The sequence below is a fragment of the Mesoplodon densirostris genome, chromosome 12 (genome assembly GCF_025265405.1).
Source record: "Mesoplodon densirostris isolate mMesDen1 chromosome 12, mMesDen1 primary haplotype, whole genome shotgun sequence".
Classification (NCBI taxonomy): Eukaryota; Metazoa; Chordata; class Mammalia; order Artiodactyla; family Ziphiidae; genus Mesoplodon; species Mesoplodon densirostris.
The window spans coordinates 27,509,066-27,526,762 of record NC_082672.1 but is presented as its reverse complement, the minus strand read 5'-3'; the positions used below and the strand labels follow the sequence as shown (position 1 = coordinate 27,526,762).

Here is a 17,697-nt window from a genome sequence, read left to right as displayed (position 1 = left end):
AGCAGCTTCTCACCTGGATATCTCTGTAGGAAAGTAACAGATTTATGACAATATCTGCTGTCAGGACTTCAATATTATCCACTCGCTGTCGAATTCTTGCCAATTCAGCTGCCAATTCTTTACCAGTGTATAAGTTACGAGCTTTCCTGATATCATTGAGTATAGATTCCCGGAAATACTGGCTGGTGGGAAAACACACATTTTTTAGAGTTAATATTAAAAAGGATTTCAATGAAAAGCAATGATCTTATAAGGAAACGAATGACATCTGCAGCATTCGTACCTTTCAGTTCGTTAAGATGCACAGAATGAACACCTTATCTATCTGGTATTATTTAAAAACTGGGGCATCCTATTCTTTTACACTCTGCCTTGCTTCAGTAAGAATTAAATGTAAAGACACTCCATGATAATGAATTTTCCAAGACCCTGCAATGTACCACTTAAAATGCTAAAACTTTATTTTTCATTTTACTGTTTTGAGTAGAAATTGTTCTAAATAAATTAGGTGTGCCTGTGATTTGAACACAATATAACATTTTCCTTCTGAGCCAGCATCATCATTTATCAGCCTAAATGACTACTCTTAACTAAAATATAACAGTGCTTTCAGCAATTTTTAGAGAGTTCTTGTCCTTACACTAAAAGTCTCTGGACATTTATTCAGATAATATTTCTGTACTTTGAACATATTTTTAGTTCTACCATTGCTACAACACAGTTAACAGTCTTTTTCTTTTTTTTTTTTTTCTGATTTCAAGTTGTTCTCCTCTGAATAAAGTGGACAAAATGCAAGAGGTGGACTAGGCAGCATCTATTTTATCCACTTAGAGGGTATTATATATTTTTCCCTGGTTCTTGGTTGAGTACTGAATGTAAGAAACATATAAGTTGCACAAATAAATGAAGTAGATGAACACTTCATTATCACCATCAAATAGCATGACTAAACTTTACCTGGAACTTGCTTGTGCCACCTTCAAAAGCTGAATGAAACGATCCACAAGAGGTAAGCAGATGGGTCCAAGGAGCAGCTCAAAGTTTGGCTGCATGAGCTCTGTCAAGCCCTTCATGAAGCTGCTATCACAGCAGTAGACCTTGTTATGTGGAGTTATCATGTAAGGAATAAATGTGTAGTTCCCAGTGCACATCTGTGGAAAGAGGAGGCGCCAGAAGGTGGTGAGCTGGCCTGCAGACTCCACACTGATGTAACCCTAAATCCTACTTTTAAATAATAATCCTGAATGTGAAGGTAAATTTTAAAAAACCTCATTTCCTATTTAATGACCTATGAAAATGGAATCTCTTCCAATTTCTTTAATTCCTTACTTCAAATAATTAGGACTTACAGATGATCAAAAAAAAGTATGGCACAGTTTCTATCGATTGACTAAATATTTATTCACCATTTCTCATGGCTAAGGCAAAATGATATACGCTGTAGGTAAAACAGGGTAGCTTAAAACACAGCCTTTGGCCTTCAGGGAACTTAAACTTTAGTCAGAGAGACACAGCATAAATACATGGAAATGATAAGAGCTAACATTTCAGGGCTGCCCACGTGACAGCAACGTGTGAGTGATGCCAGAATCAGCTGCTCCCCTCCAGGCTGCTCTATCGCAGTCGTGGCTCCATTAGTGTCCCAGTTACTAAATCTAGAGACCCTGAAGTTATCCTTGATGCTTCCATTTCCTTCCATAGCCTATCAAAGTCCTGTCTATTCCACCTCGTATTGGTCCACTTCCCTCCATCTTCTCTGCCAACACTGCAGACCATGCCACCAACATACCTGGCCCGAGCCATTGTAATTGGCTTTTAGCTGGGCTCTCTGCTTCTCTTCTTGCCCATCAATCTATTTTCTACCCAGCTGTCAAAGTGATCTTTCAACAACCTATATCAGATGACTTCCCTCAGGTGCTTCAAGCCCCCTCGCTTGCTCCTGGCATGAAGATAAAACAGGCCGCTGTAGCCTACAAGGGCTTGACTATCCGAACGCTGCCTCTCTTTCTCCAGCCTCAGCCTGTGCCACTCTCCGCTCACTCAGCACCGCCTTCTGTCCGCTCCTGATGATGCCAAGTGCGGGTGCACTAGTGCAAACAAAAGTGGAGGTGGGAAGTATAAAGGAGAAATTGAACTGGACACCCCTGAGTAAGCGAGTCTCGACCAGAGCTTAGGGCTCAGGGAAGGAGAAGTGAATAGATAAGGGTTTCAAACTCTGTATGCTGGGCAGTGGGAATCATGGAAGGATTCAGAGCAGGAAAGAAGACATAAACAAAGTTGTGCACTTTGACAGTCTGGCCAGAAAATGGAAACAACTGAAAGAAAAAGAAACGAGATTTAAGGAAATTAGGTGGGAAGCTACAAAGCATGACCAGATTGGCAGCAGCAACAGTGGACGTGTGCACTTGACATCAAGAAGAAAGAATCCTCGAGACCAGCCAGCCGATTACAGATATTGAGAGAGAGGAAGAGGAAGGCATCAAAGGTGACTCTACAGTTGTAAATGGGGCTCCTTAAAGAAAAGTTGGATCCTTAACAAAAAGCAAGAATTCAGAAACCAGACTTAATTATTTATGAACAGATTACACTCGGGTGCACTTGATATGTACCAGGTAACAAATCATACACAGAGCCTGACTTCCAGTTAAAATATGAGAAGAACTTCAAGTGGGTGAGATTTGATTTGGGGTAGGTAGGGTGACATGCATACTTTTGAAAGGTTGGGATTTAAGGGGAACAGGACATCTAAAGGGATAATGTCCAAAACAGAGTTGGACATGTGTGATTGGAATGTAAAAGAGTTTCAGGCCAAAATACAGACCTGGTAATTCTTTGGCATGGCTGAATCTGAGGAAACGGGAGAGACCTCTAAGAGAAAAATCCAGAGAGAAAGCAAAAAGCAGGGGGCTGAAAACTAGAATGAGATGGGTGGAAAACTCTATTTATCACTGTTGTAGGGAGTCCAGAAGCCCAAATTATTTGTTCCATGTCAGAATTACAGAGAACGATGCATCACTTCTCTTATCCTTCGAACTAAACAAATGAGAGCTAACATTTATTCTCCTTGGTAGTGTCAGGGAATGAATGGCCGTATATTCACAACAGCCCACTGAGGGAGGGGATCTTGTCTCCATTTTACAGGTGAGGGTTCAGGTGAGGCTTGGCAAGGTCACACAGCTGGGCTGTGATGTGTCTGGGACTCCAGCCCAGGAACTCCTTCTCCAGAGGGCCTGCCATTATGGCTTGGGGGCTGGGCACCCTCCCACCTGGCCTTGACCTGCGGAACATCAACCTCTTTGCCTCAGGTCACCTTGCACGGATCCCTGCATGAGCCAAGTTACTGCCTCGTAGCAAACAGATGAGAAGTGTCAAATGCCCTTACGGCTAGGTTTAATTATTTATGAACGTGTTATTCTTTGAGGCACTTGTATTTCAGGTGATTAAGCAGAAACTGGACATTACTTCCATTTAAAGTGCGAGAAGAACCTCCAAAGGTTGAGATTTGCTTTTTAAATCAAGCACATTAAATTGTTCCTTTTGCAAGTTCTCCTTCATGGACCAATAATTGGAAGACTAGTGGGGAAGAGGAAAAATAAACATATCCTGCCACTAAAATGTTACCAAGATCCCACAGCAGGTCCACCATTTTAATCCTTTTACCCAAGCCACTGTCTAAACAGAAAAGAAAGGCAAGTATATCAAGAGATTGCTTTTCAAAGTTTCTGGAGCTTAAACTATGAGGGAGCTATATAAAAGAGCAACAGAATCAAATACTCTTGTTTTAGATAAGCACTTGGACTCGAAATTACAAAGAAAGGCTCTGAATCTTCTAAGTCACAAAATAAGGACAAACAGATGAGAAGCCAATAAACCAGAAAAGCACTATTAGAGTTTCTTCTGCTGCTGGATAAAGTTCTGTAACCTCAGAAGCCTTAATACCATGTGTATCTGTGTATAAGACATGAACCAGGACACATTATTACTGAAAGACTGGATATTGGGGAACAATGCATCTGTGTAAAACTAATTCTGGGAGAGGATGACTATCAGATGTCTGGGTGTGTGTTGAGCAGTAGGTGGGTAAAGAGAGGAAATGAGAGTCATGCAAACAGCAGAGGAAATGAGATTCCTGAAACTGTCTTCAAACCCCATGGGATGAGGTTTCAGAATCCTTGTTGAAGGTATTCAGCATGCTAAGGCTTTCCCAAGTTCCTGGCCTCACTGCTCTTTTTGGAGTCTCTTCCCTATGTTTCTAAGGCAATATTTTTTTTCAATGTCCCATTGTTTATGGCCAAAAAAGGGGGAGAGCAGTAAACAGCAGGAGGCACATGGATGCTTCTAGGCCTGAGCTGAGAGCCAGCCCAGTGAGCATGCAGTGGAGAGAAAGTGTGCGTGCGGGGAGCGGGGAGTGGGGTGTGGACTTCAGATTGTATTTTTTAAATTAATTAATTTATTTATTTTAACATCTTTATTGGAGTATAATTGCTTTACAATGTTGTGTTAGTTTCTGCTGTATAACAGAGTGAATCAGCTACATGTATACATCTATCCCCATACCTCCTCCCTCTTGCATCTCCCTCCCACCCTTCGTGTTTTTTTAAAAAGATAACAGCTGCTGAGAAAAGCACTTTTTCAAAATGATGAACACTAATAATAAGGGAACATTTATTTCCCAAGCTGGCTCACATATAACTTAGAAATATCATTACTGCAATTTCTATTTACAGATTGCTACCAAACCCCGAGTTTGAAATAACTAATAATCCAAAGCAAATAAAAACAATGACTGTGTGATCAAGAAAAGACATTTCAGGTGAAACAACTGTCTTTTATTAATAAGATACTAATTCTAAAATATTTAAACTTACTTCTTGAAAAAGAAAGACCACAGCACATTTCTTTACATTTCAAAATACTAAGGCATGATCATAAAATAACAAGGCTGACCTCTCCGGCCCATGCTTGTTTTCATGGCTATAAAAACACACAGCTCAAAATCTAAATGTATTCTCTCCGATTATCTTCACTGCTTTTGTTTTAAAAAATAATAATGCCAGTTCTGTTTTTCAATTTTTAAAGGTTACATAAAGGTGGACATAAGTATATATGGAAAATGAATTAAGCTTCTGGGAAGATATGCTCTCAGCAGTCAAACATATTGAAATATAAGCTCAAAATACGCAACTTTTGAGAAGGACACCCAGCACCGGAAACACAGCAGCTTACTCAAGTCAATGGGTGACTTGTTCATAACGTGCAATATAGGGTCCACTTATAAACCTGCTTCCCCACACATCCAACACATCACGGGGCATGATTAGCTCTTCCCTGCCATTCAGGTAAATGCCACCTCCTCTGAAAGACGTTCCATCCCTGCTTGAGGGAAGGGGCGCCCACTCTTTGGCACACTACCTTATGTTAATTTCTAATTTGTTTGTTTGCTTATGTGCTTGACCTTCTCCCCTAGCGAGACTCTGGCACTTCTAAGTTGTTGTCTCCTGGGACAGTTATGAATGGGTTGTCTCTACTTTCAGCCTTCACAGTGAGTCTCTTGTGGCACCAAGCCCAAAACCTGGCACACAGTTCATGTTCCATCAACATTTGCTTCACAAAATCTGTTACACTGAATTGATACATGAAGCAGTAATTGTTCATTTCCTGTTGAGATGTGAAGAATGAGTTTATCATGGCAACATTATTTATGTGGCAATGAGTCTCTGATCTGAACTCTTAAATTTCTTAAATCTTTATCTCTTAAATTTCCAATCTAAGGGAAATTTACCCATTGTACTTTTAATCTTATCCTCATCTTAAATGGAATCATGTGCAGATCTTTATGTAGTATGTTATTTCCACTCTAAGTTTCAGAGATACATTCTTTAAGGTTTCAAATACTGGCTTACCTTCCAAAATGAAAAACCACTGGCATAACAAGGCTGATTTCAGAATATATTATAACTATCTTTCATGCATTTAAATTTATTTTTATCACTTTTTAACTTTTGTTTAATTCTGTGTGGAGGGTAAGAACTTTGCAGTGTGGTTTCAAAGGTCTTAAAGTGTGGTCTACAAGACTTAGGAACTTGAACTTCCCTGGTGGCGCAGTGGTTAAGAATCTGCCTGCCAATGCAGGGGACACGGGTTTGAGCCCTGGTCTGGGAAGATCCCACATGACGCGGAGCAACTAAGCCCGTGCGCCATAACTACTGAGCCTGTGCTCTAGAGCCCACAAGCCACAACTACTGAGCCCGTGTGCCACAACTACTGAAGCCCGCGCACCTAGAGCCCATGCTCCGCAACAGGAGAAGCCATCGCAATGAGAAGCCCACGCACCACAATGAGGAGTAGCCCTCGCTTGCCACAGCTAGAGAAAGCCCGTGGGCAGCAATGAAGACCCAATGCAGCCAAAAATAAATAAAAAATAAATAAATTTAATTAAAAAAAAAGAATAGAATGTGTATGATATTATAAAAGAAAAAAAGGACTTAGGAACTTAAGTCAGTACCAATGTAAAGATGATAGAGGTATGTATATATCAATATATCGATACAAATCTCCATATGTGTGTGTGTACATGTGTATATATGTGTATATGTATATTTATAATTTGTATATATAGTGTATATATACAGTGTATATATAGACATAGATATATATATATGTGTGTATATACAGATAGACATACATATACATATGTGTGTGTATCAGTGTATGTATATAAGCTGCTTTAGTAACACTCATAATTACACAAAATTGAATATAGTACGGAACTTTTTTTCTAAAATGTATAGAAGAAAACAGGTATCAGTGTCATCTCCCATTAGTATAAAGTTTCACTATAAAGGAATATTTATGTAAAATAACCCATATTTATATTGATATGTTAGAAATTCTAAAGAGGAAAAAAAGAAATAGAAATTAATAATCGTGGAATTGGAAAATATACCAGAGATCAGCTGATGGAAAAGAAAAGATAAAAAAGTTTCTGGAAGAGTTAAGTAAAATACTCACAGTATTCTTCTGGCAAATGATTTCCTGAAAAATGAGAAAAGAGAAAAGTAAAGCAGAAGTTAATACAAAATTAATTCAACTAATTAATTAAAATATTCTATGTAGAAAAATTTGTATTAGCGATTTTATCATTTATTAATTTAGCAATTGGAAATTTAAAATATGAACAGAAGGTGTAGAATAAGCTTCTGCATCTAACTTTACAGTCTGATGGAGGAGACAAGAATGCACAAAGGTACCGTCTACGGTTGAAGGAAAACAGCATAAACACGTAGAATCCAAAACCCGAATAACCAAAAAATCATTTCTGCAGAGTATGTATGTGCAGAATTATCTTATAGCTACAATTTTTGGGGGAAGAGATTTAAACAAGTTTGCTTTCCCAAAGCATAATCTCACTTATGCCCTGGGGAGAAACCTAGCAGCATGCTTGGAATAAAGCTGGAAATAAAGGGTATTGGCTACTTGTCAGAGTGGGCAAATCCACATGTAGACAATAAGAACACCTGACAATAACTAGTCATAAATATTGTTACGTATTGTTCCATAAGAAGTGAAATGTGATAAATACACTGCAGGCAGTGTCCCTATCTTCTAGGCTGTGAGAAATAAGTGAGATCATGCAAATAACATGGCTATACCGTGTCTGTTGTATAGAAAGTTCTCAATAAAGCTAGCTAACATATTATTATTCCTAGACTTTAAAATGACTAGAGACGTGGAAGAGACAATCTAGAAGAGCCTGTGGCATAAGGGCTTCCCTGAGGTTGGGGAATCATGATTTAGGAAAAAGAGATGGGACAGTGTTTTGGAAAAGATGGCATGTATGTTGCCATGGAAACAGGAAACATAAGGCATTCGTGGAGCCTAAAGGGTGGTCCACCTGGCTAAGAAGAGGAGCCAGCTCAGGGGAGGTAAGAGAGGAGCAGAGGAGGAATGCAAGGCCCAGGGGACCAGCTGCCATTCATCCCAGGATCAATGTGGGGCAAAAGGGAACCTAGGAGGGCTTTGGCTTGGAGCAGCATGTAAGATTTTTGAACGTTTATGGGTAACAGATGAGGAAACAAAAATCTATAGAGGAAGGAATTGTGCAGCGTAATTGTGAGAGTCATGAAGATGTATATAAAATACTAAAAGAGACCCATCAATACCTCACAATCTTGCTCATGAAAAAAGAACATATACACATTTATAAAGAAACATTATAAGCCTGTATGCACAGGCATGTACGCACACACATGCTACACCCAAAGAGTTATACGGTAGCAAGGGCTGGGGTTTCTAAGAGGAGGATGTTCCTAGAGTTTGCAGAAGGCTGAAAAGATCATCAGAGAAGGTGGAAGTCAAGAGGAGCCAAGAACAGGTCACACCTTCCAAAGGCGAAGCAGGGAGGTGGAGATCCAGGCTAGAGGACTGGGAGCCACAAAGGCCCATTTAGGGCACGATAAATACTATTACTGGGGGCTAAAGAAAACAGATCATTTCAAGAGAAATAAAGGGGTACTTGAAAAAGATCTTGAATTCAATCATTGGGCTAAACAGAAAGTTCATTTTGGCACACACTGATAATATTAAACAGTTATCTGGGGCCTTACTGAGGAAGGCCTTGAATGTCAAAATAAAGTACTTTGTTGTGTGGGCATCTGGGCATATGACAGTAAAAGTGGGTTTTTTAGGTGAATGATATACATAAAGAAGTATCAGCACACACAAGGACATTGTTTATAAAAGCAAAGGTTTGGAACAATACGAATGTTCTATCAACTAGAAACTGCCTGAAGAAACTATGGTCCCTCCATACGATGGAATCCAATGCAGCTGAACAAAGGATGAGGAAGTTCTCTACAGAGTGATATGGAAAGGTCTCCAAGATATACAGCTAAGTGAACAAAAGCAAAGGACAGAATGGTTGTTACCCTATGCTCCTATTTATGTATATAAAAGGGAGAAAAAGAAAATTCTAATTTGTGCATTTCTAAAATCTCTCTGGAAGAATATACAAGAAACTATTAACAGTGGTTGCCAATGGAGAGGGGAGCTGGCTGGCTGGGGGACAAGGATGGGAGCATGACTTTTCACTAACATATCCTTTTGCACTTATAAATTTTTGTATCAGGTGAATGCATTACCCAAGAAAGACAAATAATTAAAAGGTAAACATTGTTAAAGTTTTAAAAATATGAATTAGATAGTGGCATTTAGTATTGGATGGGAAAAAGCATTTAGGTAGCTATTGCCAAAGCCCAGGGATGCCAAAATAAGGACCTGGACAATGGTGGTGCCCTGGGGGATGGAAATTAAGAGACAAATGAGTGATGTTGTTGAGGAAGGTTGAAAGTAGCTTTTCCCACAGTGTTTCACAGGTGGTTAATGCATCTCTCCACCCATCCATACACACACACACACACACGGTTCATGAAAAACATAAATAGGAAAATGTTGGATAATCACAAAGCCAGGAACGTAGCATGCGGGATTTTCCAAACTTAAGTTATGGAGCATCTCTCCAGAGTAGCAAACCACACCCCTTCCTGAGATAGGCATGTCCTTCTCTCATCCCTCTAAGTAAAAAAACAAAAGAACAAACAAACAAAAAAAACACACCCTTATCTTCATCCTGTACCACACGGCATGCTCTGCGAATAGCATAAGAAACCTGTTCTCTGTGAAGCAGGCCTTGACTGCCTTCACTGACACCTAACCTCCTAACAGAAACAGGTGATGTCCTTAGTTTTGCCCTCATGACCCCCCATACGGACCTCTATGAAGCACTGCATGTAGGACATTGCAAACATGGCTTCGTACAATTCTCCTATCCTACATCATGAGTTCCTTGGATGCAAGAGCCATGTTTAGTTCATATTTGTATCCCCACTGATTGCCTAGCAGATTGCAGGGCATACAGTTGGTGCTCAATAAAAGGATGAATACACTACTTAGTTAATGAATGTATAAACTACTGGACTATGAATTAGGATAGATACGTGTCAGTCTTGGCTCTGCTCCTGAGTGGCCACGTGCCATTTCCCCTCTCTCTAATACAACACACGAAGAACTGGATGGAGTGATCGCTGGCCCCTTCCAACTCTGTATTCTATCATTTACTTTTAGCTAAAGGCCTATCAGAGTCAGCACTGTCCTGTGTCAGTGGAAGGAGAGAGGTCCTCATGCCCAGCACAGGAGCTACTCTACCATGATTTCTGTTTGGTGCATCTGGCACAGAAATGGAAGTGGTGATGAAGGGAGCTGTGGTGAGGGCTGAATGCACTGAAGCCTCCCCTCTGCTTGGCACCATAGGAAATAACCACAGCTGCTACTGGCCTACAGCCAACACGTTATGTCTTCCTGAAGAATTGCTCACTGAAGTAATAACCCTCTTACATGTCTTCTTTGCTTTCATTTCAGGTAATGCATGCATTATAACAAATTCTAAAACTATATTAAATCACCCCTATAGCAATCTACTGAATTCTTATGAACGCTTGCTCATGTTTTATAGAAGCTAAATGGATACAAATGGCTCTCTTGAAGGAGAGTTTACTTACCGCTTACGATGCAACCTTAAAGAAGGCATCAACTATAAAGAAAGAAAGGTACTATTTGTGCATTTTAACTCAGTACAAATAAATAGCAAACAAGACCTCAAAAGGTATCTAACTACTGAGGTAGAATAGTGAATGTTTAATTTGTGCTAAATCCATTGAAGGAAAAAAAAAGGACGAAGGGAATAAATTTAAGAGGCAACTGCAATATTTCACATCACTTCATGGAAACTTTTCACCTAAAGTGCCTAGAAATGAAAAAAATAAAAGTCAACATAAATTCCAGTTCCTTACCAGTGAAATGTTTCTGAAGATGCATTACCCCACTACAAATTTGTTCTTGCCTAGGGTCTTTAGGGGGCTTTTGATCAGTGCACTCACTGGCTGTAACAAAAACATCCTCAAATGTTTTTTCAATACTCCAGGACCCTTTGATAACCAACACCAGAAGCAAGACAAATGAGACAATCTAGCCTAGGTCTCATTCCAAGGGAGGACAAAGACAACTTTTGAGAGCTATTTGGGACAACGTAACATTGAAGAGGTCATCATAAGGAGAAATAAATGGAGAGTCCCCAAAATTGGAAAGTTTCTGTGACTAACATTTAGGTAACTACAGCCAGAAGTAGGAAGTGGGAACAGCTGGTGTGAGGTTGCCAAGTCAAATGGACTTAGGGTGGAAGAAACAGAGTTAGCAACCAGGATCTGTTTCCTGAAAGAAAAGAAAGGAGAGGGCTGGGAGTTCTTGGCCAGGAAAAAAGACCATGGCTCCCCTGCTGGTGACCTTCTAGGTCTTCTCTTCTGATATATCCTTCGTCCCAGTGGAACGTGGCTAGTTTTCTACTAAAGTTAGGGAAAAAGGAATCTTTTTCGTACTCCCCACCTCCATCCTCTTACCTGATTTCAGTGCTTCAAAGCTAAACAAAGAAATATCAGATGGGCTGCTGTGAACACCACGGGCCTCACTGAGAAGGTGGGACTCATCATTACCCTTCCACATGCTGAGCGGGCTTAGGAAGAACACTCCAACACAGGTGTCACAGAACTGGCCCATCTTTAAAGTTAGGGAACTAAGTAGACTTGTGCTTACATGTTATGCTTACATAAAAGCTCGAGTTAAAAAAAAAAATCTAACAACAACCTGGAAAATCATATTTTTAATGGACATATGAAATCTGTGGACAGACTTAGAGGGAAATGTACCTGATGACAAGTCCAAGAATATGGGGCTTGTCCTGCTCTGACACTTATTAACTGTGTGTGCCTCTAAGTCATTGAATCTCTGTGGATTTAGTTCTCATCTGTAAAGAAAGCATCTTCTATCTGTTCAATCTACACAGTAACTTGTCTATCTCATTGGGTCATTTTGAAAGACCAAATGAAATAAGTTTATGAGAGACCTTTAAGTGCTTTAAAGCCATATGCAATATGAGGTATTAATACTATCAAAGCAGACAACCCCAACTCAATTCCCACCATTATCAGATACAGAGGCATCTTGTACCTGTGTTGTTCATGATCATGGGGAAGAACACATGATGATCATGGGTAAGACATATGAGCAACTGTCAATAAAAACAACCTGTACCAAAAATCAGGTTAGATTGTACCCAGGCTGGAAAGTAATCCTAAAAAAAATTCTAGACTTTCTTCTCCTCCTCTATTACTTTTGTTTCACATTAAAAAAAATTTACCTTGGTGGGAGAACTCTACTGTAAGTAGATACATATCTTTAAACGGCTGAGATGCTGAAGAGCGACATTTTATACGTACAGCATTTGAAAGAGCTTCTTAACGCAAACTTCTTATAATGTGTTGTTATTATTATAATCAACTTCCTCTTTTTTGTCATCAGCTATTTCTTTCAGCAATGCCTAACTGGACCATATTATTCAAGTACAAGTATTTCTCAAAAAACAAACTGTATTGTTGTAAAGTTACAATATAATGAATTTCGGCACAGTAAATTACATTTTACACATAGATTTCAGTAAAAATTTCAAGGATGCATTCTAAAAGGACTCAAATAGGATAATGGGTTGCAGTGCCACAAAGATCAACTTCCACAGAAAGAATCAATTATTTATAATGAACAAAAGGGAACAGAATCCAGCAAGCCTTGCCCCATTTGGGTGGGAGTTAGGAGGCTTTCAGACTCACACCTTCTGTGTGCAGAGGTATTCCTTCTTGTTTTTTAAGGTATTCGAACTCATGGGCCTGTGATGAAAGTCTCTACAAATGAAGAGAATACCTGGTGCCAACCCAGAGATATGACATCATCTTCCATTCACTATGTAGCATAGATTCCCTTCTCCCTTTGACAAAATGGAAATAAGATGCTAGAAACAATGGGATGGGGGAGGGTAAAGGAGGAATTAGGAAGGAAAGCAAGGGCATACTTTATCCAGTATACAGATAATTCCTTTAAAGATGTAATATTGCTAATTGACATCAAAGAAAACTGGATTTTCCAGTCTCAAGCCCTTTCCCCAACCTCAGGGATTCAACAACTGGAAATCAATTCCTGCTAAAGAAATCATTCATCTAGTCTGTCAGTTCAAGATCTTGAGAGAAAATCTTGATACAGCAGTGCTCACAGGTATTTCTTAGCTGTTCCTCCCCAAAACTGTCTCTTTTTCTTCCCCCAATTTGACATGGGATTATTATAGCTCAGGTGAAAGTTAGATCATTTCTGGAATAAGTAAAATAAAAGAACAAGACTATTTTTTTCTCTCAACAGAAAAAAAAAATCTTTCCATGAAATATTAAAAAGTGTACGTGGGGGCTTCCCTGGTGGCACAGTGGTTGAGAGTCCGCCTGTTGATGCAGGGGACACGGGTTCGTGTCCCGGTCCGGGAAGATCCCACATGCCGTGGAGCGGCTAGGCCCGTGAGCCATAGCTGCTGGGCCTGCGCTTCCGGAGCCTGTGCTCCGCAATGGGAGAGGCCACAACAGTGAGAGGGCCGCGTACTGCAAAAAAAAAAAAAAAAAAAAAGTGTATGTGATGGCTAAGTTGAACAGGGGAGATACAGAATGCCACGGTTTACAAATCAACAGTTAGTTATCAAGTAAGCAAGACACTTGTGAAAATGTCCAGGAGCAGCACTGTTATATGGGGCAGGGCCAACGTTCACAAATCGTTAGACTACTTTATAGGATCATATTCTCAAATGACTTTTTTTCCCTAATACTTACTGTGTACCTTGTACCACTGACTAAGTTAAGTGCAATTTTAGAGTGCTGAAAAGAATGCAGTAAAAATTCATTACTAAACTAAAGAAACATAAACCTTTGGGAAAATAACAAATTTTAATTTCATATGCAGTTCAATCTAAAACTAAACTCATCTTAGTTATTTATCTTGGTAAGGGAGATAAAACTTTAAGAAAAGTAAGCAGTGGTGTAAGACAAAAAAAAAGTTTTATGGGTTGAAGAACACTCTAGAATCTGAGCAAATTTGCCAAATACATGTAAAAATTTAACTTAAGTTCAAGGTATTTATAACAAAAATTACCTTGATCTTCTCACCAATTTACTAGAAACTGGTATAATCATCAAAATTTACAACATGGACATCACTGCCTGCTCTTTGCAAAACTATAACCATTTCCTTCAGGTGGAAATGAATGATTACCAGAAAAACAGACAATGTCCAATTTCTCATATATAAGCACTAAAGGAGATTGGGTCTCTCTGTATCTACAGATATACATCATGGGTCTAGGTACCATGGAACTGTTTGAATGAGCAACTACGGTAGTTCTCAAGGTTCATCCATGTTGTAGCATGTGTCAGAATTTCCTTCCTTTTTAAGGCTGAATAATGTTCCATTGTATGTGTATACCACATTTTGTTTTATCCATTCAACCACTGATGGACATTTAAGTTGCTTCCATCTTTTGGCTATTGTAAGTAATGCTGTTATGAACACAGGTGTACAAATATCTCATGTAGGTACTATATTCAGTGAGATCGTGAAGGATTAAACATGTAGGTAGACTGCTGTAGAGAACAGTTTATGAAAGCAAATCCCATCTGGAAAATGACTTTTCAAGCAATGGTTACAGGGACTTCCCTGGTGGTGCAGTGGATAAGAATCTGCCTGCCAATGCAGGGGACACGGGCTTGATCCCTGGTCCGGGAAGATCCCACATGCCGCAGAGCAGCTAAGCCCATGCGCCACAACTACTGAAGCCCGCACGCCTAGAGCCCATGCTCTGCAATAAGAGAATCCACCACAATAAGAAGGCTGCACACTGCAATGAAGAGTAGCCCCTGCTCACTGCTGCAACTAGAGAAAGCCCACGTGCAGCAACAAAGACCCAACGCAGCCTAAATAAATAAATAAATAAAGGATCCCTGGACCAATTAAAAAAAAAAAACCAATGGTTACAGAGAAAAATACAACTAAATTTCTTGAATAAGGAATAATCTCACATAATCATTAAGCTTCAACACAAGCTGTGTCACCACTAACTGATGTGTATATCAATCTCTAGACAAAGATTTATTCTGCAATGGATAAAATGGGAATAAAGCCTATCCTAGTGCAGAAAGAAAGATCCAAATGCATGTGAGGCTATCTAACCACAGCTAGAACATTAGAAAAAAGAAACTAAAAAAATATTTTGAGATTCAAATGCCCAAAATATATGTAAATTATCCTGACGGCTACAGGAAATAACAGAGTATAACAACTTTTTCATTAAAAAAGGTTAATTATGAAATATTTCAAGTATATAGAAATATAAAACTTAATCATACACTCCTTTAGCATAGCAAAGAAAACCACCAACAAAACAAAAAGGCAACCTACTAAATGGGAGAAGATAATTGTAAATGATATATCTAATAAGGGATTAATATCCAAAATACAAAAAGAACTCATACAACTCAATATTAAAAAACCTGATTAAAAATGGGCAGAAGATCTGAAATAGACATTTTTAAAAAGAAGACATACAGATAGTCAACAAGCACATGAAGAGATGCTCAACATCACTAATCATCAGGTAAATGCAAATCAAAACTACAATGAGATATCACCTCAGACCTGCCAGAATGGCCATCATCAAAAGACAACAAAGTGTTGGCAAGGATGTGGAGAAAAAGGAACCCTCATTCACTGTTGGCAGGAATGTAAATTGGTGTAGCCTCTGTGGAAACAGTATAGAGGTTCCTCAAAAGAACTACCATATGATCCAGCAATTCCACTTCTAGATGTTTATCTGAAGAAAATGAAAACTAATTTGAAGAGATATATGTACCTCCATGTTCACTGCAGCATTATTTCCAATAGCCAAGATACAGAAACAAGATACAGAATCTAAATGTCTATCAATAGATGAACAGATAAAGAAGATGTGGTACATATATATGTTTATATATGTACAGTGGAATACTACTCAGCCATAAAAAGAATGAAATCGTGCCATTTGCAACATGGATGGAGCTAGAGAATATTTATGTTGAGTGCAGTAAGTCATACAGAGAAAGACAAGTACCATACGATTTCATTTATGTGCAGAATTAAAAAACAAAACAGGCAAACAAACAAGACAAAACAGAAACAGACTGATAGATACAGACAACAAACTGATGGTTGCCAGAGGGGAGGGGTGCGTGAAGATGGGGAAAATAGGTAAAGGGGATTAAGCGGTACAAACTTCCAGTTATAAAATAAATAAGTCATGGGGATGTAGTATACAGCATAGGGAATACAGTCAATAACACTGTAATGTACTTTGTATAGTGACAGATGGTAGCTAGACTTATGGTGATCATTACTATGTTGTACACCTGAAATTAATACAATATTGTAAGTTAATTATACTTCAATTTAAAAAATTTAAAATAAACAAAACTTTTTCACACACCTATGCATGTACCACCTAGACTTAGAAATATAATATTACATATATAGTTGAAGACTCCTGTCATCCCCTCTCAACTCTATTCCACTCCTATCCTTCAAAGAGGTAACTATTCTTAATTTATTTATAATTCCCATACATACTTCTATCCTTTTATAATATAAATGTATAAAAAATTGTCTTGCACGTCATTACATTTTGTATAGATGGCACCATACTGTACACAAGCTTCTATAATTTTTTTCCCCACAACACTGTTTATGAGATATATTGATAGTGGTACAGAAAGCTCTAGTTAATTCATTTTAAGTGCTCTATAAGATTCCATTAAATGACTATACCAGAAAGTATTTATTCATTCTTCTGTTGATAGATATTTACCAATTCCTCTGGGGGAGAGTTTATTACAAACATTGTTAACATAAACATTCTTGATTATATCTCCTTATGCATGCCAAAGATTTTTTTTACAGTAAACTTCCCTTTCTCAAAGTGCAACGCTGACCTTTTTTTTTTGAAGAAAATTAAATATTTCTTGCTACAATGAGAGTACTTGTAATTTAAAATGACTACGAATCCTATTGCAAGTACATGATTTGATTAGATTCTAAATATGCTTTCATATGAAAACTCAGACATAGATTTTAAGTACTTATATGGTTCCTTACAATTATTTTTCAGAAGCTTAAACTTAAAAAAATTTTTTCCTATGATTTCTTTGTAAGAATTTGCTGCCAAAGAGAAACTGCTCTCTTCAACAAAGAGCAGTAGATGAAAATAAAGCTGGTGCAGCTGTACTTTCTCGATGCCCAAAGAATCAACCTAAGTGAAGCTAGATATGTGATAAGAATAACATTCTCATTCTGTCTTTGTGCTGTGAAAATAGGGAGATGCTTCGTTTTTATTTGGTTAATCCATACATAATATATTATTTATAAATATCTCTTGTTCTGCCTTATTTCACAGCAGTTTTCCTTTCTGTTGGTAGACGGCAGGGATAACAGTTACACCTATAACTACCTGCAACAGAAACAAATTTTAAAAATTAAAAATACACACACACACACACACGCACACACACAGATTTTCCTCAGTAGCAGAACCCGAGGAACTTCCATTGCTCAGAGACTGAACAAAAAACACTTTCTACCCCAGAACTTTGTCCTCTGCAACCAGATACCTATCTGGGCCAGGAACAAACTAAATAAGAAAATGGCAAAAGCTAAGGGAATACAGTCAATAACATACAGTCAGTGGAAGGAGGAAGACAA

At 38.5% G+C, this 17,697-nt stretch overlaps 1 protein-coding gene across 2 annotated transcripts in view; it reads right to left on the bottom strand.

Moving 5' to 3' along the window:
• MAP3K5 (mitogen-activated protein kinase kinase kinase 5) overlaps positions 1-17,697 on the bottom strand; it is a 223,029-nt gene that overhangs the window by 134,138 nt on the left and 71,194 nt on the right. For both annotated transcript variants that reach the window (XM_060114738.1, XM_060114739.1), the window contains exons 3-5: positions 7,012-7,035; positions 958-1,151; positions 14-182 (exon numbers count right to left, since the gene is read on the bottom strand). In XM_060114738.1, coding sequence (XP_059970721.1) covers positions 14-182; positions 958-1,151; positions 7,012-7,035 — 387 coding nt within the window. The remainder of the gene's footprint in view (positions 1-13; positions 183-957; positions 1,152-7,011; positions 7,036-17,697) is intronic.